The sequence below is a fragment of the Hemitrygon akajei genome, chromosome 13, assembly GCF_048418815.1.
Source record: "Hemitrygon akajei chromosome 13, sHemAka1.3, whole genome shotgun sequence".
NCBI lineage: Eukaryota > Metazoa > Chordata > Chondrichthyes > Myliobatiformes > Dasyatidae > Hemitrygon > Hemitrygon akajei.
In genome coordinates, this window is record NC_133136.1 from 81,807,245 (window position 1) to 81,831,460 (window position 24,216).

Genomic DNA, 24,216 nt, shown 5'->3' on the forward strand with positions numbered 1-24,216 from the left:
AATCTTCATTATTCTGCTGCTGGGAGTACCTGGTCACCACATGTTAGGAATGATATTGAAGAACAACATAAATCACAGATAGCCTGACATACAGAAATATTAGCTGAGGTTGTTTTCATTAGATCAACATGTTTCATCGAGATGTTTAAAGTTTGGAGGTGGATGGCAAGAGTGGATAGAGGAATTCCAATAGTAGAGTGTAGAGTAGGCTGATATAAAATTTCACAAGAGAATTAAGTTGGAAAACAAGAGCCATTTCCTATGCGTCAGCCCCCCCCCCCCCCCCCCCCCCCCCCGAGGCTGAGGCTGTGGCTATGCCATCAGTGCCATAACTCAAGAAGAAGCCATGTTAATATATGGGAACCTATAGTTATTCGGTTAAAAGGAGGATAAAAGGAACGTGGAAAAAATTAAACAAGGGATTACAGCCTATGCTCAAGCTGAAGATAAATATCAAACATGATCCATTTGGTGTAAATGCCTTTTTTTTTGAGTTGCAGTTTTTATCTTCATTTGCATCTTGTGTTTTACTACAGAACTTAAAGTAAAGAACATCTATAATATGTGTAAGTATCATTAGATTTGTTTCTTCTAGTAGAAAGATCTGACCTGAGAATGAATCCCCATCAATACCATCATTCTTATTATCACTTAAATATTGAACTGTTAATTGTTCATCTTTATAAAATATTATCTGAATGCAAGGTATCAGTTCTGCAATACTTACAATATATAAACAAAATAATTTAACAGTTATCAAATCCTACAAACTAAGTCACAGCCTAAAGTAACCACTATTAACCGATACAAACATGAAGACGTAATATAGTGGCCCAGATTTTCCACAAAGTATCTGTACAAATAATAACAACAACAGAATCTGGATATCATTACACTAAACCACTTTTAAATATCGGCAATTTTAACCCTAAATTGATTTCCACTTATTTTTATATTGGCCAGGACAATTTCTGTCCACGATCATATTCGCACGCCTGAAGGTTCTCATCACTGCACCCATTTTGGGAGTTGCTAAGATTATCCTGCTGTGACATGAATTCATAATTGCTAGCAGTTGCATCAACTAATAGTCCACTGAAACCACATTAGATCTGTTTCCCATATTAGTCTCTGTAATACTTTAAACACAGTTAAAGTGACTTCAGACTGTCACTAATAGATTTGTCCTTGGAAAGTAGTAAACTGTCACTACAGATTAACTTATTTATTCAGCTGCAGCAAATACTGGAAGAAATTTTTGTTGTTTTTTTTTTAAAAAGTCCAATGACAGAAGTCTCATTCCAGACTGGGACTGATTGCAATTGGTCTTGCTGCCATCACTGCCAATTTTGTGGTTGAATTTATGTACATGAAACTTAGTGCAAATTTGGATGTTAACTCAATTTTGCCAAAGTAGGTGTAGCATTAAACACAGATTGTCGACTGTGCATGTAATTGAAACTTTAAGTTCTGTCATCTATTTCAGAAAGATCAGTTCCTAGTAATACTCAGGCCAGGTCATCTGTTTTCTGCTCCTGCCTCGACTTTCTAGTATGTAAAGACTTTCACTATGTTTTAAGGTTTTTTTTAAATCAGTGGTCCTCAGATGCATTTAGGAATCAAAATCAAAATCATTTTTAAATATTGCACAGTGAGCATAAGGTAAGAGAAATACAAAAGCAGAAAGCAATGAGACTGAGTTTAAGCTTTAAACGTGTGCAATACACTATAATGAAAGTAAAAAATTCCAAATTGATGACTAAGATTACAATTTCAACTACAACTGTACAAATAAATTACCTTATAAAATAAACTGACTTGCATACAAAATATATACTGTGATTAATGCAACACCATAGTTCAATGCAAGCAATGGGCAACAACAAACAGCTTAATACTCCGACTCTGTCTCTGGCCTCTTACATTTACAAAGGAAACATAATGCAAGCCTGTAGAAATAGGATCTCACCTTCTGACTGGGCATATTATAATCTTCAATGACTTCAGATGACAATTCATTGGCCTGAAACATTAACTGTATTTACTTCCATGATTCTCTGTTTTTTTTTTCTCTGAGTAGAAGTACCTGTACTCTGATGTAACCCAATTAGATCTAAAATTATATCTGTCTCACATGACAAGTTCACCATTAAGCAAGATAGGGGAAGGAATCAGGGTTGTTTGCATTATGTGGAAAGACATGTCAGTTTTCATGTGCAAAGCCACATTTTTTATGAAAGTGCAAGAAATATGCATGTATTAAGATAGAGTCTTGATAAAAAAATTAAATATGATAAAACATAAGTATTGTTTTCCATATGGTATTACATCTGATTTGCATTATACTGAAAGCAAATAAAGAAACACTGTTGGAATCAGTGAGGGAAGGCACAATGATAACAGTATGCTTTCCCGTGAAGGTCAGGATGACAAAGATTACAACTCATTGTGTACGTCATCTGTTGCGGACCAGGGATGCCACGTAAATCCAGACCGACAGAACGTTGTTGGGATATGGGTGAATGTACACAGCCAAAGCAAACTCTGCGAGAGGAATCTCCGTATTATGGACGCCAGTGCTGTGTACTGCCTCAATAATCGGCTTCAGTTCAGAGAAAGACATGTTAATAGGGAACCCAGAAATCTGCAGGGAGAAGAAATGGCTAAAGGTTACTTAAGATTAACTTTTTGTATTTCAAAGACATGATCAGCAGGTTGTGTCTGCCAAAATACTCCATTGTCAAGTAATAAAAATACTCCCCAAATCAGTGCTTTTCTGCAGAACACTTTTAAAAAATAAGTGATTGAAGAATAATGATGTAATTCTTGGCCTTGTTTTACTGCATGGTGAAATCTTAATCTCGATATAATAAATTTGTAGGAACAATAAATTTATAGAGTTGTTTTCCAACTGAGGTGTGATAGGCTATATCTAGAACACAGCAGAAGTTGATTCAATAGCTGTACGTAAACACAGAAATTCATACCCAAATACAAAAATCCTGTGTTTGGTGCTAATTTCCAAGAACACACATATAATTTCCATGCTGTGCATGTCTGAAGTTATGGCATTTTGTTTAGATTTTCTTCATCACTATAAGTGCTTACATGATTCTATACCGAGCACCCATTCCCAATGACTTCTGAAAGTACCTTGAATAACTTGGCTAAAGACAACTTGCCAATAAACTAAAGTAATAACTAAAAGATCAACAGGATGAGTTGCATTGTAAACGGTGGACAAAATCGAAAAGGGTGAATACAGAACAGAAGGTGTATTATTTGAATGCACGCAGTGTACTGAATAAGGAAGATGAAATTGTAGCACATTGTGATGTTGTAGGCATCTCTGAACCATGACATGAAGAACATTATAGCTGGGAGCTTAATGTCAAAGGATACACATTGTATCAAAAGGACAGGCAGGAAGGCATAGGGGGTGGTGTTCTGTTGGTTAAAAGTGAAATCAATCATTTGAAAGAGGTAACATAGGGTTGGAAGGTGCTGAATCAATGTGGATAGAGTTAAGGAACTGCAAAGGTAAAAAGACCCTCATGGGAGTTGTATACAGACACCCCCGCCCCCCCCCCCCCCGTCAAACAGTAGTAAAGATATGGTCTATAAATTTCACCAGGAGATGGAAAATGCACGCCAAAAGGGCAACGTTACAATAGTCACGAAGGTTTTCAATATGCAGGTAGATTGGGAGAATCACATTGGTGCTGGATTACAGGAGGGGGATTCTAGAGTGCCTACGAGATGGCTTTTTAAAGAGAAGCTATGGAATGAGCCCACTAGAGGATCAGCTATTCTGGATTGAGCGTTGTGCAATGATCCATAATTGATTAGAGAGCTTAAGGTAAAAGAACCCTTTGGGGGAAAGATCATAATATGATCAAGTTCACCCTGAAATTTGTGAAGAAGCTAAATTCAGAAGTAATACAGTGGAGTAAAGGGTATTACAGAGGCATGAGAGAGGAGCTGGCCAAAGCTGATTGGGAGGAGACACCTGCAGGGATGACGGCAGAGCTGCAGTTTCTGGAAGCAATTTGGAAGGCACAGGATAGATGTGTCCCAGAAGAAGTAGTATTTTAAAGGCAGGATGACTCAACCATGCCTAACAAGAGAAGTCAAAGCCAACATAAAAGCCAAAGAGAGGTTATATAATAGAGTAAAAATTAGTGGGAAGTTAGAGGATTGGGAAGCTTTCAAATACCAACAGAAGACAACTAAGTTGTCATTAAGAAGGTAAAGATGGAATATGAAAGTAAGATAGCCAATAATATTAAAATGGACACCAGAAGTTTCTTCAGATGCATGACGTGTAAAAGAGAGGTGAGAGTGGATATTGGACTATTGGAAAATGATGCTGGAGAGGTAGTAATGGGGGACAAGAAAATGGTGGATGAATTGAATAAGTATTTTGCATCAATCTTCACTGTGGAAGACACTAACAGTATGGTGGAAGTTCCAGGTGTCAGGAGTCATTACTAGTGAGAAGGTTTTTGAGAAACTGAAAGCTCTGAAGGTAGGTAAGTCACCTGGACCAGACGGTGCACACCTCAGGGTTCTGAAAGAGGTGACTGAAGAGACTGTGGAAGTATTGGTAATGATCTTTTAATAGTAGATTCTGGAATGGTTCCAGAAGACTGCAAAATTGCCAATGTCACTCCACTCTTCAAGAATGGAGAGAGGTTGGGAAAATGATGGAGCTGGTTGCCAAGTATGTGGTTTTGGGATACTTGGAGATACATCATTAAATAGGCCATAGTCAGCATGGCTTCCTCAAGGGGAAATCTTGCCTGACAAATCAGTTGGAATTCTTTGAAGAAATAACCAGCAGGTTAGACAAAGGAAGATCAGTTGATGTTGTGTATCTGAATTTTCAGAAGACCTTTGACAAGGTGCCATACATCTTAAACTTATGCCAGACATACATACAAGGTGCCATACATCTTAAACTTTTCTGTTCTGGTTTTTGCTGTCTATGTGGTTAAAAAAAAAGGGCAGTACCCTGTAATCTCCCAATAGATTCTGCAGTTCTGCACAATGGTCATCTCCAGCCTCTCCCCCTTGACTAAGCTCAAGTTTAGGCAGGAAATGCCGTAGAGTAGAAGTACAGTATCTGTTCCAGCGTGTTGGATGTCTTGGTCTCCACTCCATGATCTTCTCTTTCAGGATCTTTTCAATCCTAGGATAATTACAAGAATCATTAGAAAATATACCAGGATGAAGCTGTAACATTGGAGAGCATTCTTTAACAGATTTGGGTGGAAGTTCTTAAGCACAGTGATTAGGTTTGATATGTGTTACAGTGCCTATAAAAAGTATTCACCCGCTTGGAATTTCTCATGTTTTATCGTTTTGTAACATTGGATCAAGTGGATTTAATTTGGCTTTTTTGACACTGATCAACAGAAAAGATTCTAGCGTCAAAGTGAAAGCAAATTTCTACAAATTGGTCTAAAGTTATTACAATTATAAAATATAAAATAATTGATCACATAATTACTCACCCCTTCAAGTCAGCATTTAGTAGACGCACCTTTGGCAGCAATTACAGCCTTGAGTCTGTGTGGATAGGCCTCTATCAGCTTTGCACATCTGGACACTGCAATTTTATCCATATTCTTCTTTACAAAACTGTTCAAGCTCTGTCAGATTGCATCCAAATCGTGAGTGAAAGTCCTTTCCAAGTCCAGCCACAAATTCTCAGTTGGTTTGAGGTTTGGACTCTGATTTGGCTACCCCAGGACATTAACTTTGTTGTTTTAAAGCCATTCCTGCATAGTTTTGTCTTTATGCTTGAGGGTCACTGTCTTACTGGAAAACAAATCTTCTCCCAAGTCAGGATTTCTCTGTATTTTATTGCATTCATTTTACCCTCTACTTCCACAAGCCTTCCAGAGCCTGCTGCAGTGAAGCATCCCCACAGCATGATGCAAACACCACCATGCTCCATGGTGGGAATGGGGTGTTTTTGATGATGTGCATAAGCCAAACATAGCGTTTCGTCTAATGGCCAAAAGGCTCAATTTTGGTTCATCAGACCATAGAAACTTCTGGCTGACTTTAAAATCTCCCACATGCCTTCTGGCAAGCTCCAGCCAAGATTTCATGTGAGTGTTTTGCAACAGTGGCTTTCTCTTTGCCACTCTCCCATAAAGCTGTGACTGGTGAAACACCCAGGTAACCGTTGTATGCGCAGTCTCTCCCACCTCAGCTACTGAAGCTTATAACTCCTGCAGAGTTGTTATAAATCTCTTGGTGGCCTTCCTCATGAGTCCCCTTCTTACATAGTCACTCAGTTTTTGAGGACGGCCTGCTCTAGGCAGATTTACAGCTGTGCCATATTCTTTCCATTGCTTGATGATTGAATTAACCGTACCTCAAGGGAAATTCAGTGACTTGGAAAGTTTCTTGTATCCATCTCCTGCCTTGTGCTTTTCAATAACCTTTTTGTGGAGTTGCTTGGAGTGTTATTTTTCTTCATGGTGTAGTTTTTGCCAGGATATTGAATCACCAGCAGCTGGCCCTTCCAGATACAGATCTGTTTTTACTACAATCAATTGAAATACCCTGACTGCACACTGGTGATGTCCATTTAACTAATTAGTGACTTCCAAAACTAACTAACTGCACCAGTGATGATTTGGTGTGTCATATTAAAGGGGATGAATGTAATGCAATCAATTATTTGATATGAAATATTATAAAATAATATTATAAAATATGAAAACTTTCAAGGAGGAGTGAATACTTCTTATAGGCACTGTAAGTAGTTACAGAGATCAATGTTATGAAATTATTGAAAATGCAAGTAATTTTCATCGACGTATTAAAACATTTAGACAACAGTCATGGTTTGAAATTATGCAGTTTGTTAAGAAAATGCAAAAGACCTCTACATATAATGCAGAAAAATCAATAAAAACACAATTTCAGTTAACAAATAAGCATTACTTGTCCTGAAGTTCTACTGCAGCAACCTTGTCAGTATGGTGATACACCAACTCTTCTGGCTAAAAGACAGAACAAGTGAACAGAGAATCACAAAGCTGCTCGATAGCTGAGTGCACAGGTTAGATATCAAACATCTAATGAATGCGGTCCGCTTTACACCATTGACCATGACATTCCTGTACTTAATGACTTTGCCAAATGCAGTACAAGGAAATCATACAACTGAAGATTAAAATCAAATACTTCAATCTGTGCCTCCTGTCTACAATAACAGCTGAGAGTGATCATGGCCTGATGCTTTTGGGAAATTCCAAACTGAAAACGAGAAAATTCTGCAGATGCTGGAAATCCAGCAACATGTACAAAATGCTGGAGGAGCTCAGCAGGCTCCTATGCCTATGGAACACCTATGGAAAAGGGTCCTGCTGAACCGTCTCATTTGGGTCCAAGACCCTTCCGCAGGACTGGAGAAAAAATGCTGAGGAGTAGATTAAAAGGGAGGGGTGAGAGAAACACAAGATAATAGGTGAAAACTGAAGGGGGAGGGATGAAGTAAAGAGCTGGGAAATTGATTGGTGAAAGAGGTACAGGGTTGGCCAAGGGAGAGTCTGATAGAAGAGGACAGAGGCCATGGAAGCAAGAAAAAGGGGTAGGAGCACCAGAGGGAGCCGAAGGGTGGGCAAGAAGATAAGGTGAGAGAGGGAAAAGAGGATGTTCATGCTATCAGGTTGGAAGCTACCCAGATGGAATCCAAGGTGTTGTTCCCCCAACCTAAGTGTGGCCTCATCATGCCAGTGGAGAAGGCCATGGTGGACTTATCAGAATGGGAATGGGAAGTGGAATTAAAATGGGTGGTTACTGGGAGCTCCCACTTTTCCTGGCAGACGGGGCATATGTGCTCAGTGAAGTGGTCTCGCATTCTACGTCGGGTCTCATTGATGTAAATGAGGCCACACCGGGAACAGTGGACACAGTATATGACCCCAACAGACTCACAGGTGAAGTGTTGCCTCACCTGGAAGGACTGTCTGGGGCCCTAAATGGTAGAGAGGGAGGAGGTGTAGGGGCAGGTGTAGCACTTGTTCCGCTTGCAAGGATGTGCCAGGAGGGAGGTCAGTGGGGAGGTACGAGTGCACAGAGTTGCACAGGTAACGATCCCTGTGGAAAGCAGAAGGTGGGGAGGGGGAGGGAAAGATGTGTTTGGTGGTGGCATCCTGTCGAGGATAGTGGAAGTTTTGGAGAATTATGTGCCAGATGTGGAGGCTGGTGGGGTGGTAGATGAGGGTAAAAGGAACCCTATTCCTGGGAGGATGGGGTGACAGCAGACGTGCGTGAAATGGAAGAGATGCAGTTGAGGACAGTGTTGATTATGGAGGAAGGGAAACCCCTTTCTTTGAAAATGGAATATATCACTTTAGTTCTAGAATGAGAAGCCTCATCCTGAGAGCGGATATGGCAGAGATGGAGGAATTGAGAGAAGGTGATGACGTTCTTACAGGTAACAGGGTGGGAGGAAGTATAGTTCAGGTAGCTGTGAGAGTCCGTGGGTTTGTAATAGACACCAGTAGATAAGCTGTCTCCAGAGACAGAGAGAGAGCGAGGTTGAAAAAGAGGAGAGAGGTGTTGAAATAGACCAGGTAAATTTGAGGGCAGGGTGGAAGTTGGAGGCAAAGTGGATAAAGTCTATGAGTTCATCATGGGTGCAGGAAGCAGCACCAGTGCAGCTGTTGATGTAGTGTAGGAAAAGTGTGGGACAGTCACCAGTGTACGTTTGGAACATAAACTATTCCATGTAGCCAACAAACAGGCAGGCACAGCTGGGGCCCATGCAAGTGCCCATGGCTACACCTTTTGTTTGAAGGAAGTGCGAGGAGCCAAAGGAGAAATTATTTAAAGTGTGGACAATTTCCGCTAGGCACAAGAGAGTGGTGGTGGACGGGAACTGGTTGAGCCTGGTGTCCAGAAAGAAACAGAGAGCTTTGAAGCTCTCAAACTGAGATTACTTGGGAAAGTTGTGGCTTGAGGTACAGCATCATCAAATGCACGCGACACTGATGACACCTGTCCATGCACGATTCCAGATGGGATGTGCCGAGTCTAATTGTCAAACTGATTTGAGGTGATATAGAAATCATCATTATAAAGATATATTCTGGAAAAACATCAGCTATTTATTCAAACAATGCTGGAAAATAGCACAACATGTTCAAATTTCCAGGTAAATAATGTTTAACAAACATGATTGAGTAGAATTTCCATGCTTCTGTATTCCTACACTTAAAACTTCCTGTTGTGGTCCTTCACCACCACCTGTTATTGACTCTCCATTTGCAGGAATTGATCTTTTTGTTTGTATTCCTGTCATCAAAATGCTTCACAATTTTACAGATCTCTATTAAATCCCTTTCTTTAATCCAGTGCAATTTATCCTGGTATCTGTGCCTTCTTCCATCAATCTTCAACATATGACAGAATTATTCCTTCTACGTTCAAAACTGCACATGGTATCTAACTACAATCTAACCAGTATACAATATTATTTCATCTTTATTCCATAACTATACTATATGCTCTAATTTATGAAAGCCATGAATGTTATTTTTGTTGGCATCTTTTATCCACCTGCAATTACACTTTTGGAGGGTAAATCAACTGAACTCAGGCCATGCAGTCAGTACTTACAGTATCTTTGTCTATATAATCCAACTTTCCATTCACAAGTATACTTAAATAGTAATGAAGCTGAAAGATGTCACTTCATACTCTTGATTGGCACCCCACTTTCACACCAGCTACTCTACTTTATCCTACCATCCTTTTATTGGTTGAGTTGCAAACACTTCACCAATCAGAAAAAAAAAGCTTTAAAAAAAGCGTGCTAGCTGCTCCCCTCTGATGCACTGGTTGTTGCAATTGGAAAAATCAAGCTCTCAACCTCATTAAAAAGAAATAAAAATATATTCATTGCACCACTGTACCTGAACACTTGATAAGCCTGGGAAGGGAAAGCTTCGCGAAAAAAATGGCTTCCACATGTTTGACTTGCTAGTATCAAAATTTATTCTCGTAACCGTTTCATATTTCTGCATATTGAACCAGATCTAGAAAATCAATCATACATGAATTAACAAAGAAAAAACCCATCTGTTTGAAAGTACTGTGCATTTTTTTTAATGTTGGTAAACAAAAATGATATAAAGCACAATCTGATTAATTAGACTCTGAAGAAAGCCAAAGGCAGGATTACACCATTCAGGTTTCAAGTGACAGGCAGGAGATGTTACTTGGAGCAGGAGATTTAAAAAGTGGTGCCTATCGGAACTTCTTATTCAGTTGCAGGTAGCAGGAGCCTAAAAGAAGACTGTGTTAAGGAAGTGGGGCTGGATGACCTAATGACCATTAGGGAGACAGAGGGGTTGATTGACAAGAGTTACAGGGAGGTTTGCCACTCCCAAGCTGCAGGATGCAGGTAACTGTCGGAAGAGGGAGAACGGTCAGTAAAGGACATCCCCTGAGTCTGTTCCCCTCTATCACAAGTTGTGTTAGATACCATTGGGGTTGGCAACCTGGCAAAGGAAAGCCACAGCAGTCAGTTCTCTAGCATTGAGTCTGATGCTGTAGCTCAGAAGGGAAGGATGAGCAGCAGTAACAGGGAATTCAGTGGATAGGGGGACCGACTGGAGATTCTGTGGATGAGAATGAGACTCCCAGATGGTAATGTTGCCACCCAGCTGCCAGGGTCAGAAAGGTCTCAGATCAAGTCCACAGTATTGTTAAGGGTGGGAGGCTGGTGAGCAAACAAAGGTTGTGGTCCACATACAGTCCACAATAACATAGGCAGGAAAGTTGACGAATTTATGCAAAGTGAGTGCAGTGAGTGAAAGTACAGGACCTCTAGGGTGGTGATCTCAGGATTGCTACCAGTGTCACATTCCACTGAGGCTAGAAACAGGAAGAGTAAATACTGTTTAACATGTGGCTAAGAAGAAGGTACAGAAGGGAAGGCTTCATTTTTTAATCATTGGGCTGCGTTCGAGGGAAGGTGGGACCTGTGCAAATGGGACGGCTTGTACCTGATCCGAAGAGGGACCCATATTGCTAGCGTTTTTCCATGGGTTTAGAGTTGATGTGGGGTGAAAACCAGAGAGGCAGGTCAGTAAGTGGAATGGCTGTGGGGAAATTAGATATTTACTACACGCAAAGACTGAAACTGAAAGGCTGAACGTGTTGGAACTAATGTCCTGAGTTGAGAAATTTCAATGCCAGGAGTATTCCAAGTAAGACAGAACTTAGAGTACGGACAAGCATGAGGAACTATGATGTTTTAGCCGTTACTGAGTCATGGTTGTGGGAGAGGCAGGACTGGCAGCTGAATATTCTGGGGTTTTGTTGTCTTAGACATGACAGAGGCTTTGGCATTATTTATCAGGCAAGTTGTCAGAGCAGTGCTCAGACAGGACATATTGGAGGGCTTGTCTATTGAAGTAATATGGGTGGAACTGAGCAATATGAAAGGGATGACCATGTTAACAGGTGTATATATTCAACTTCCCAAAAGTTAGCGAAATTTAGAGGAGCAAATTTATAGGGAGCTAGCAGACAGTTGCAAGCAAAAGAAGATTGTGACAGTAGGTGATTTTAGCTTTCCAGATACTGACTAGGACTTCCATGCTGTAGAAGGACTGGATGGGATAGAATTTGTCAAATATGTTCATGAAAGTTTCCTTAATCAATCTGTAAAGGTCCCACCTAGAGTGGTTGTGATACTCTATCTCCTCTTAAGGGATGAGACAGGGCAGGTGACAGAAAGTGTATTGGGGAACTCATTGAACGTAGTGATCATAATTCCATTAGTTTCAAGATTATTATGGAAAAGGATGGGCCTCGTGCTCTGGCATAGATTGCAAACTGGAGAAAGGCCAATTTTGATGGCATCAAAATAGACCTGGCAGGTTGTTTTCCAGCAAAGGGATGCTTGGTAAGTGAGAGGGCTTCAACAGTGAAACAGAGAGTACAGAATCTCTATGTTCCTGTTGGAATAAAAGGCAAGGCTAGCAGGTTTAGGAATGTTGGTTTTAGAGGGATATTGAGGCCCTGGTTAAGGAGGAGGATACATTAAGGGCAAAAGGATGGCAAAGAACAAAAGTAATCCTCTTAATGACCAAACATCAGACTGGTCATCTATTTATGATGACCAAAGGAAATGAGGAAAATCTGAAGTGAATTTTTTTTGCATCTGTATTTACTCCGGAGACAGACACAGGATCCATAAAATTGAGGCAAATGAGCAATGAGGTCATGGACCTCATACAGGTATATGGATTACAGAGGAGGAGGTGCTTGCTATCTGAAGCAAATTGGGATGGATCAATCCCCAGGGTCTTCTGAGGTGCCCCCTTGGGACATTGCGGGATGATAGGGCAGAAATTGCAGAAGACCTGGCAGAGATATTTAAAATATTTGGCCATGGGTGAGGCGCTGGAGGACTGGATGATAGCAAATGTTGTTCAAGAAAGGCTCCAAGAATAAGAAAGGAATTATAGACCATTGAGCCTGATGTTAGTCATGGAGAAATTATTGGTATTTATCTAAGGGACAGAGCTTGATATGGCTTTGTGTGTGATGGGGTGTAGTGAACCAATCTTATACAGGTTTTGAGGAAGTCGTGAGGAAGGTTATAGTCACATGGAACCAGACTAGAAACAGACCTTTTTGTCCATCTAGTGTGTGTGGAAATGTTAATTTGCCTGGTCCCATTGACCTGCACCTGGACCTCATATTCATGTACTTATCTAAGTTGCTCGTGTTTAAATTGAACCAACATCCACCACTTCATCCAGCAGCTCGTTCCACACTCTCACCACTCTGAGTGAAGAAGTTTCCCCTCAGTTCCCTTGTAATATTTCACCTTTCAGCCTTAACCTATGAACTTTAGTTAGCTCTAGTTTTATCCAACTCCAGAGGAAAAAGGCAGCTTGCATTTACCCTATCTATACCCCTTATAATTTTGTATACCTCTGTCAAATCTATCCTCAATCCCCTATACTCCAGGATATAGAGTTCTAACTTATTCATCCTTTGCCAAAAATTCAGGTCCTGAAGTCCTGGCAACATCTTTGTAAATTTTCTCTGTACTCTTCTGATGTCATCTGCATAGGTTGATGAAGGAAAGATTGTGTATGTTGTCTACATGGAAATTAGCAAGACCTTCGAAAAGTCTTCTATGGGAAGCTGGTCCAGAAGGTTGGCATCCAGAATGAAGCAATAAATTGGATTTAGCATTGGCTCAGTGCGAAAAGATAGAGTAGCATAGATGGTTGTCTTTCTAACTGGAGGCCTGTGCATGGTGGTGTGCCGCAGAAATTGGTATTGGATCTGTTGTTATTTATCATCTACAGTAATGATTTTAGATGATAATGTGGTAGATTGAATCGGCAAATTAGCAGATAACACAAAGATTAGAGGCACAGTGAACAGCAAGGAAGGCTATCAAAACTTGCAACACAATCTGGACCAGCTGGAAACATGGGCTGAAAAATACCAGGTGGAATTAATGCAAACAATTGTGAGGTGTTGCACTTTGGGGGGAGAAATCAGGGTAAGACAGGGTAAGAGTGGTAGGGCAATGAAGAGTGAGATAGAACAGAGGGATCTGGGAACACAAATCCATTAATTCCTTGAAAGTGGCATCACAAATACAGTAGATAGGGCCATAAAGAAAGCTTCTGGCACATTAGCCTTTATAAAACAAAGTATTAAGTACAAGAGTTGGAATGCTATGCTGAAGGTGTATAATACGTCAATGAGGCTGAATTTGGAGTATTGCATGCAGTTCTGGTCACTGACCTACAGGAAAGATATCAATACACTTGAAAGAGTGCAGCAAAAATTTATAAGGATATTGCACGATTTGAGGACCAGAGCGATAGGGAAAGGTTGAATATGATGGGAGATCTTAGGCTGGTAAACAAAATTATGAGGGACATAGACAGGGTAAATCCATGCAAGCTTTTCCCCCTGAAGTTGGGGGGAGACCAGAACTAGAGGGTGATGTAAATGTGGAACAAAGAGTCAGCAGAAGTGGTTGACGTGGATTCAACTGCAGTATTTAAGAGAAGTTTGAATAGGTACCCGGACAGCGGGGTATCAAGAGCTATGGGCTGGGTGCATGGAGAATGGACTAGGCAGGAAAACAGGTCGGTGTGGACTACATGTACTAGTGGTTTTGCTTCTGTGCATTAGTGCCCCATGACTCCACGTAGTTGATGGCAATCAACAGTGTTTTTAAAAAGCTACAGTTTAATTGAGAAACAAAATTTAAAGTAAACAAATTTGATCAGTGAGCTAAATAAATAAAGACCATTCTAACCTAGTTAAGTATTTTGGATTTGGATATGAGTAACGATTTCACTCTCATTTTCAGCAATGAGCTACAGTGAAACTTACATTGTCGGCACTAATCAAGCAGGTGACACTCTGTAAAGGACAGAATGCATCAAATTGTCCGTAGTAATGTCCAGTAGTAGAGTTCCAGATTACATATTGGTTCTGGTCAAAGGTCAGAACATACGCTGTTGGACCCTGAAAATAAATTTGAGCAATATTTCTTAGCAAAAGAGAATTAAGTGAGAAAATAATTGATCATAAATTCACAATTAGGGAGTGCTTAAATAAAGAAAACAACAGGAAACGATTTATCTTCCCCACTGCCCTTGTCTGCTCTGCCAATCAATATCAAGGATGAGTTGTGTGCAGGAAATCATAGCATATCTCAGATATGTTTTCCTGCACACAACTCATATTCCATTAACATTTCAAAATTTATTGATATATCTCTTGACTATAGTCGGTGACCTGGCCATCACAACTCTTTTTTTCTTGGGGAGATAATTTCAAAGATTCTCTACCATCTGTTTGAATTTCCTCACCTGATCCCTTATTTTGATTTTATGTGAGGAAAGGTAATTAAATCTCTTTTCTACTCTGTCAAAGTGCTGTATGAATTGCATGTGTTTGAATTAGATTGTCACTTGTTCCTTTTTTATGATCTCTCCAACTAATTTGCCCGCCATCCCACCATTTGTTAAATGTGTGGAAAAAGTATTGTCCTTTTTATGTTCTCAGTGAGTTTTCTGCCATCATCCTGGTAGTGGTCTATATTCCACATCAGGCAGGCACTGGAGGAGCTGATCACAGGCACGAAACAACGCACCTGAATGCCTTCCCTATCATTGTGGGGCATTTCAATGAGGCCAGCTTGAAGAAGTCTCTGAACAACTACCACCAATATATCATGTGTGGATCCAGGAGTTATACTACCATCAAGATGGTATGTGAACCATGCCATTCCACACCCACACTTTGGAAAGTCCAATCACCTGGCCGTATTTCTACTCCCAGCATATAGGCAAGGCGGAGACCAAAGACTGCAGCACCATTGGTGAGGACCAAGTAGGTATGGTCAAGGGAGGAGGAGCACCTACAGGACGACCATGAGTCAGTGGACTGAACGATATTCAGGGATTCATCTTCGAATCTGAATGAACACGGCACTGTTGTCACTGACATCATCAAGACCTGTGTAGCTGTGCCTTTGAGAACATACTGGACATACCCAAACCAAATTCCGTGGATTAACCAGGAGATTCGTAGTCTCCTGCGAGCGAGATCTGTGGCATTCAAGACTAGTGATCTAGAACTATGCTAGAAGTCCAAGTATGACATACAGAAGACTATCTTAAGAGCAAAAAAAAAAATTCCAGTTGAGGTTAGTGATGGAATTGGATGCACATCAGCTCTGGCAGGAATTGCAGGCCATTACTTCCTACAAAGCAAAACCTAACAACAAAAATGGCCATGAGCTTTACAGCTTTTATGCTTGCTTTGAAAGAAAGAATAAAATTACATCTGTGGAAATACCTGCAGTATATGCTGACCCTGTGATCTCTGTCTCGGAGGCTGACATCAGAATATGTTTCAGGAGGGTGAACCCTTGCAAAGTGGCAGGCTGATGCTGGAACTGAGGGCTTTGAAAACCTATGCCAACCTATGTGGACATGTTCAAGGACATCTTCAATCTCTCACTACTGCAGTCGGAGGTTCCCAACCATTTCAAAAGGGCAACAATCATACCAGTGTTGAAAAAGATCAGGGCAAGCTGTCTCAATGACTATTGCCTAGTGGCACTCACAACTATTGTGATGAAGTACTTTGAGAGGTTGGTCATGTTCACTATCAACTCCTCAGCATCAGTCGGAAAAGAATTGTTTGCGGACTTCAGAAAGAGGAAGTCATGGGAATACACACCAGTCCTAATCAAGGGATTACCTGTGGAAAGAGTGAGCAGTTTCAAGTTCCAGGGTGTTAACATCCCTGAAGATCTAACCTGGACCCAACATACTGATGCGATTACAAAGAAGGCATGACAGTGCCTATATTTCATGAGGAGACTTGGTAAGTCACCAAAAGCACTTGCAAATACCATGGAGAGCATTCTAACAGGTTGCATCACCATCTGGTATGGAGGGGCCATTAGATAGGATCAAAAAATACCTGCGGAAAGTTATAAACATAGCCAGCTCCATCATGAGCTCTAGCCTCCCCAGCGTCGAGGATACCTTCAAAAGGTGATGCTTCAAAAAGGTAGCATCCATTATTAAGGACCTCCATCACCCAGGACATGCCCTCTTTTCATTGCTACCTTCAAGGAGGAGATACAGGAGCCTGAAGACACACACTCAACTTTTCAGGAACAGCTTCTTCCTTTCCACCATCAGATTTCTGAATGGACAATGAACACTACCTCACTATTGTTTTCATCTCTTTTTGTACTAAGTATTTAATTTCACTTTTTTATATGTTTTTGTAATTTATAGTATTTTATTAAGTATTACAATGTACTGCTGCCACAAAACAACAAATTTCATGACATATGCCAGTGATATAAAATCTGATACTGGAACTGTCAGTGAATATTTTAACACTGAGATTCAACCTATTTATCTTACACAAATGCTGACATAGGAAGAATGATTTTGGACAGGGAGGAGTGAAGGAATAGGCATAAATTCTCATAGGAATCACCTTTAGGAAATGTTCTGCTTCTTCAGCAGAGATCAGCCAACAATTTGAGCTGGAAATCAAAAGGACTTTCCTGGATTATGTGTTTCCGCTTGATACCACAAGTAAGAACAAATTTAACCAAATGACAAAATACAAGTATAGGCAAATAAATTGTGCAGACTATGCAGTTCTTTCATGTTGGTCCCCTTTGAGTTTGGTCACTGTTAGGGGTTCAGGATTTATGGAAATATGTGGATATAAAAAGTATTATTTCAAACGAGCTCCCATCTTCAGCAGAACAGGTTCTAATGGGCAGCACAGTAGTGTAGTGGTTAGCACAATGCTTTACAGTACAGGTAACCCGGGATCAAATCCCACTGTACGAGAGGCTTTCCTCTGGGTGCTCTGCCTTCCTACCACGGTCCAAAGACATACCGGTTGGCAGGGTAACTGGCCATTGTAAGCTATTCGATGATTAGGCTAGGATGAAGTCAGGGATTGCTGGGAGGTGGGGCTCAAAGGGCCGGAAAGGCCTTCTCTGCGCTGTCTCTCAATAAATAATCTACAAACAGTAGTAAGTATGAAATTAACGACAGCTTAGTGATCAAATATTACAGTCTACAGAGCTCTGTAGCTCAACAGCTGGAGGTAAGGGTTGCAAGTTGATATGAATGAATCATCCAAACATAAATCAATGGGACTGTGACAATTGGCCTACTCCACACTAGGCTTCAGACACTTTATCGACATGTTGTAATTTTGCACATTAAGCACTGTCATTTGCATATTTGTTCCATCCGTTAATAATTGGGATATTAGTGTACCCAATACTGAGTTTGGGCATCTGGACTCTCTGCCCACAGGAATTTTTACACTATCCTTGTGGATTACTTGATCACAACAGAGATGTCTGAACACTGAGAGGTGTGTTCTCAGTTACAGTGTGCTCGAACTGTAAATCTTTAATTCAATGGAACATTTTATCAGACTCAAAATATCAAATATCGTTGTAGTTATTGAATTTGTACTGAATCACTAGATAATAGTATTTTTGTTAGGAGTTAAAAAATTTGATGCTCTTTGAGTTTGGTGAGTCTCTACTGAGAGGGGCAACAAGACAATGCCAGTGAACAAAACTTTATATTTTTCAGCTTCAGTCAGTTAACAGTCACAATAATCATGATTGACTTGTATCTTGTTCGATGTATACATCATAGAGTTTTAGCAGTCTTACAAAAATAAAAAAAATTGCCAATTTCTTATTTGAAATTTTCATTTCAAATAATCTTCAGGGGTTCTAGTTGTGAGACCAAGACAGGTGTTCCCATCTGCGGTCCACAGACCCCTTGCTCAATGGTCCATACCATAAAAAAGGTTGGGAACCCTTGGACTAGGTGTTCCTTATGGATATTAAAGGCCAGTCTCTAAAGATGAGCTTTATTTGTCACACATCAAACCATATCCCTCACCATTGAAACCAGTCCTCTCCATCAACATTCAAAAGAATTAATCTATTTAACCAACGTAAGCCTCTGTTCATGATTTAATTAATTTGATATTACAATGTAAACTACAGCAATCATTACTTTAGGCAATTATTAAATACTCTGATTGAAGGACTCATTTCTCTGTGGAAAATCTACAAAACATGGTGAAGAGGAATAAGCTGCATTTTACCTCTGGAATGGCTGTCCCTATCAACAGCCAAGCTTTCTTTCCCAGTGCAAGGAAATAGTTACAGAGAAGAACTGCATGCTCCTCCTCATCACCAGCAAGCAAGCTCAGGAATTGCTGTTTTAATTGAAAAAAGATAAATGTTAGAGTTTGAAAGAGACTATGATTACAAAATGCATCACAACTGACTGTACAGCTGCACAGTGTTGACTAACCTGTGTCACTAGAACTGGTATTCTATATTGCAATTGGATTGTATTTAAATACAAAACTCAAGCCTTAAAAAAAAGACAAGATCTACAATGGGCCAGAATTCAGCCTATTAAACAGCAATCAATACCTTTAAGGCCAACCACTGCCATTGGTACTGAGTAAATACACATGATTTTCTGACGATTGGCTAATACTTCAAAATAACAGGAAAAAATGGAAAAAAACAGAATTTGTTACGTAACATCTTGTGCACTGCATTTCACCAAGGCTTGAGCAGTATTTCTATAAACCAACATGCTTCCCACGCACAAGAACAAATCTATAAAATTTGCCCAATCTTTGAAAAGTTCAGTGCGTGGGCTGTAGATCTATTTTGCGAAATTTGTCTCCATCAAAATTTTGATGCCGAGGAATGGAAAATGTCTTTTTCTAGCAGCTGAGGCTTTTCACTGGGGATTCTACTTTATGCAAAATTACATGTCACAGTCCATCCTACACAGCTTAACCTTACACCACATCTCGCAAGGGCCTTTGCTTTTTAAATGAACATTCAATGCAATAATGTCACCTTGTACTTATACAGAACGGCAACAGAAACATGCCAGAATCATTTCAGAGACAACCAAGTGTGCTAAAATGGGGATGTGCAATACAGTCTGTCACTAGTTGGAATTCATACCCAATGGAACCCACAGTTTGTTTAGTTTCTCCAACAACACTACTCTTTATAAATATATACAATGGTAAATTAAGAACACAAAAATCGATAAGCAGAACAATGAAGATATAAAACTGCTTACATCTGAAGTGCACCAGAGGTCACAGACACCAGCAAAGGATATACTGTCCGGTAGGAAGGGGACCAGAGAAACATAACGAGCCACCAGCTCCTAAAACACGTGGGCAGATAAGATCAAGTAGCGTTAATTTCCTGACACAGATCAGGATGCGAACCATTTGTGTTATGAGATAATGAAAATACAGTAAATTCCAGTTTATTGAACCATTGGTTAAATCAGGACAGCTGCTGATCTGGGACTCTCTGGCACGTAATTGGAATAGGAGATTGTTGCTGGACTGTTTCTAACTAATATCAATTACGTGTGCCCATTAGATACTATGCCATGCTTACAGCAAACTGTTTTTAAACTAGTGTCAATTGTGTGTGTTTGTGTTTAAAAAACAGTAATTTTTCTCACTGATAGTTGGCGAGAAATAAGCTGTAGAACAATTCAGAGCTGGTTTGCTCACTGCAGTTTCAAGCATTCCTGCCTGGAGGTTCCAGGAAATGGTCAGAGTGAAAATGAAACAAGTTTCAACAAGTTGGGAACTACAAAGAATTGTAAGGTATTGATAATCACCTTGAATATTACAATGAAAATGAAGATATGGAGGATGCAACCTTTGAAAGTATTGTATGAAGGCAGTCCATTTTCTGAACTAGGTGGCTGCACTGATTTTGTTCATTTACAGTCAGTCAAAAGAACACAGCAGCGAACACTGGATTGAACTTTTCGGTCGATAACTGTTAGGAAACTAACACACAGATTTCTTGTACTGTAGTTACACTGGTAGTGTTCTAATTTGTTCTGTATTTCCTTTAGACACATAATTTGTTACTCAGTTAAACAGTAGTTTGTCTTTCTTATACCTTTCTAACTATTTCATTGAAACTTGGGCTAACTGGAGCAGTCACTTAATTGGGCCAAAGTGTACTGGTCCCGATGTGCCCCAGTTAACAGGAATGCACTGTATGATCATTGAATGTAGAACAATACAGCACAGAAACAAACCCATCACGTTGACCATCTGCACTGATCCCACTTCTCAACACTTTGGAAATGAACAGTACAGCTGAGGTACAGGCCCACGATGCCAAATTAAACCAAATCCCGTCTGCCTGCTCATAGTTCATAGCCCTCTGTTCCTTGCACATCCAGGTGCCCACCTAACAGCCTCTTAAGTATTGTCCAATTAGGGATAGTCAACATAGCTTTGAGAGGGGCAGGTCATGCCTCATGAACTTGATGCTTGAGCTTCGATTAGAAATTAACATTAAAATGTGCATTACTGAAGGATATAACAAAAGAAGGACTCATTGCAAAGTACTGATATAATTTAAAGTTAGTTGTTGAAGCTATGTCAAGCTGCCTCACAGTAATCCAAATGCCAACATTTTCTAATTAAGCAGTTTTTCTCAGTAATGTCAAGTGCGGCCTTAGAATTTTCTTACTGTTATTAAGAGAATCCTATTTAGTGGTAAATAAAGGATTTATTAAATAGTGGGCAAGAAAAGAAAGAGAAGGAAACAAACTCTAGTAAAATTTTTGCCACATTTATAAATGCAATAAATGTTGATGGACAAACACCACAGCCGATAACAGAGTGATCATTGCTCATTCAAATTCCTGCATTAAATTGAAAGATCCCCATTCCTCCTCTCCTCTGACATTGTTACCCCTGAACCCAGAAATGAGTACTAATGCTTATCATGACGGACTTTAAACACTGACATTTCTTCATCAGATCAGAAAGATTAAGCATAAAATTCAAGAGGAACATTGATGGCTTGAAAATTGTCAATATCGCTAGTAAGAAAATATCACTCTACTAGCATAGAGAATCAATGAACAGCAGTCATCATCTGGAACCATTAAGAGAAAATATGGCTGGAAGGTTATGGAAATCTTTTGAATGGAGGGGTTGAGGATGAAGAATAACTTTTTCTTTAAAAAGGAAGTTTGGACAATCATTTCAGATGGAAACTTATTCAGGACAATATGGAGTGAAGGGGACAGTTTGTTCCAGCAAAAAGACAGCACAGAAATGTGAGCCGAATCGCCTCTGTTTGTGCTGAGAGTTCCTCTGACTTGAGAGGTGATAATCATAACTGAATTATATATTAATTTTAATTTCTATATGCCCACAACATAGCAAAAAGACCCCAATATGGTACAGAAAGCATCATTAAATCATCTTAGGTTCAAAATGTAGAGATGTTTTTGTTGAAACCTACTTGACATTCCTTTGACACATTCACTCATATGGCAAAATATGGTAACTACTTCTATGAAGAATATTTTAAATGATGCCTGGCAACTCTCATCTGCTTTAATATTAGGTGCTGCATAAAACAAAAAAGACTCACTATTGTGGCCTCAGGATTATGAGGAAACACATCCAGCAGCTCCTGGGGTGGAAATAATGGTTTAATGAACCTCGTAACAAAAACCATCTTGCCAGTGAGATCAGTAACAGTTGTAATACATCGACGATTTGGGAACTTCTTTGTGACTTCCTTCTGGAACTTGTCTGCCCTTTCCAGAAGTTTCTCATCCTCCTGTGTCTCAAACTGAAAATTTCAGAAAAGTCAGAATGTTTCAGTTAGCATAAGCTATTTTTTTACGTCAGCTGTTGAATGCGCATCTGAACTAGCAAAATGTCAGAAGAACCAGTCATATAGGAATGATAAAAGAAAAATCAATCTTTCACTGCAGATTTTTTAAATCATTAAACTAATTTCTTATACAGACTTTTTTCAACATATGTACTGTTCAATACCCTTGGACAAAATACAGGTTTGGACAAACATTTGATGATAATCAATTGAGGTATTTGATTCTTTGCTGGAGTATTGAAGACGTTTACATTAGATGATCAAACAAGCCTGCATGGCAAGAATTACTTTACCTTTTTCAGCATCTCAGTCATCTGCAACGAAGCAGAAAAAGTAAGAGAGAAAAAGTAAAGACAGACATGAAATGCAAGGAGAAGAAAGTTCATAGGGGTCCAGAGTACAATTATGAATTCTGAACAAAGATGGGAACAAAATTCCACATGAAAGGCAAATACACAGACAAATAAAAAGACACTTTGGACACTTCATAACTCTAGAACATATGGGTAATAGTGATTTGCTAATCATTTTCAATAGTTGAATAATCATGTGCACAGCATATGGCCACACATCTCCAAACATGTACTACTGCATAAAACACCTCAAGGCAGCGTAACACTGGAAAATCCTACTTCACTTAAATTATACCCACAATAATTTTTTAAATCTTATTTTTATTAATGCTCTTTTCCAACTTTGTAGAGTCAATGAAATGAAATCAATGTTGTGACATTGTTGCAATATGGTACTAATTTAAATTACACTCTTGTCAGGACAATGGAAGAAATCCCTTTTTATTTAGTTGAATGCTGCAATAGGAGCCTTTATCTACCTGATAGGGAAGACTGGAACTTGGCTTATCACTTCCTGTAAAGGACAATATCTCTGACAATGAAACTCTCTTACAGATCTTCACTACAATGGCAGACATATACTATTAAGTTTAAAGGTCCAAGCCTGAATCTGTCTGTTGGAAACATCAATGACCAGTGAAATAAATTCACCAACAATTGCAAAAAGCCTTCAAATTATTGCATATAGCATAATGTATATTCATCGCAGACATGTCTTCAATATGTCTATTAAATGAGAATGCCAATTCATTCTCTCCCTACCTCCAACATATTGGTGAATTGTGATGTACAATGCTGAAAAAAGAATAGGGTGACCTGGATCGTTCTGCCTCCCACCATTTTGCTTACCCACTTACACTGTTGGAAGAGCCTCCCAGAACACAGGGGATTACCCTGACTTTTGCAGATGCTCCTCTTCAGTAAGCTCCTACTAGGGGAACTGTACAACATGAAGAGCTCACCAGTTCTGGCACAGAAAATTTATGGCATGAGGTACATATTAATTGTACAAATTATTGTTACACTGGGATAAAAAAAGAAATTCATATTTTGATAAATCAACTTTAATAAATGCCTTTCTTTTCTTACTTCATGCTAATATCCATACATGAAGCCTACTCTGTAATACTGTAACTGATCCGCAAAATTAGCTGTGCAGTCAGACTCCCAAGTGCTCTGCTTCCCCTGTCCTGATCTTCTCTTAGCTCCATGTTCCTCAATTCAATCATATACTAAATTGCTTTTGTGTGACTGAATTTTACTGATACTTTAAATATGCTTGTTATCTTACAGTATATGTGCCTTGTGCTATGTGTGACTGTTGGTACTGTGTTTTGCACCTTGGCCTCGGAGTAGTGCTATTTCGTTTGGCTGTATTCATGGATATTCATGTATGGTTGACTGACAATTAAACTTGAACTTGTACCTTAACTATTCCTGAAATCTGGCAAAGAAGTTAATTCATTTAGACCCTCGCTCAAAAGAATCTGAAATACATCTCAGACTGATATATCAGTTTTCCTTTCCAGAATAGTTATTTGACCTTGAATGTCA

At 39.6% G+C, this 24,216-nt stretch overlaps 1 protein-coding gene across 4 annotated transcripts in view; it reads right to left on the minus strand.

Moving 5' to 3' along the window:
* Positions 1–282: 282 nt before the first annotated feature.
* Positions 283–24,216, minus strand: part of cc2d2a (coiled-coil and C2 domain containing 2A) — a 150,430-nt gene continuing 126,496 nt past the window's right edge. For 2 of the 4 annotated variants that reach the window (XM_073064980.1, XM_073064981.1), the window contains exons 33-41: positions 22,603–22,623; positions 22,061–22,264; positions 19,713–19,802; positions 18,703–18,816; positions 14,410–14,544; positions 9,942–10,064; positions 6,964–7,022; positions 5,014–5,191; positions 283–2,644 (exon numbers count right to left, since the gene is read on the minus strand). In XM_073064980.1, the coding sequence (XP_072921081.1) occupies positions 2,456–2,644; positions 5,014–5,191; positions 6,964–7,022; positions 9,942–10,064; positions 14,410–14,544; positions 18,703–18,816; positions 19,713–19,802; positions 22,061–22,264; positions 22,603–22,623 (1,113 nt within the window). In that variant the 3' untranslated portion in view covers positions 283–2,455. The remainder of the gene's footprint in view (positions 2,645–5,013; positions 5,192–6,963; positions 7,023–9,941; positions 10,065–14,409; positions 14,545–18,702; positions 18,817–19,712; positions 19,803–22,060; positions 22,265–22,602; positions 22,624–24,216) is intronic. The other 2 variants (XM_073064983.1, XM_073064982.1) reach the window with 1 other exon arrangement.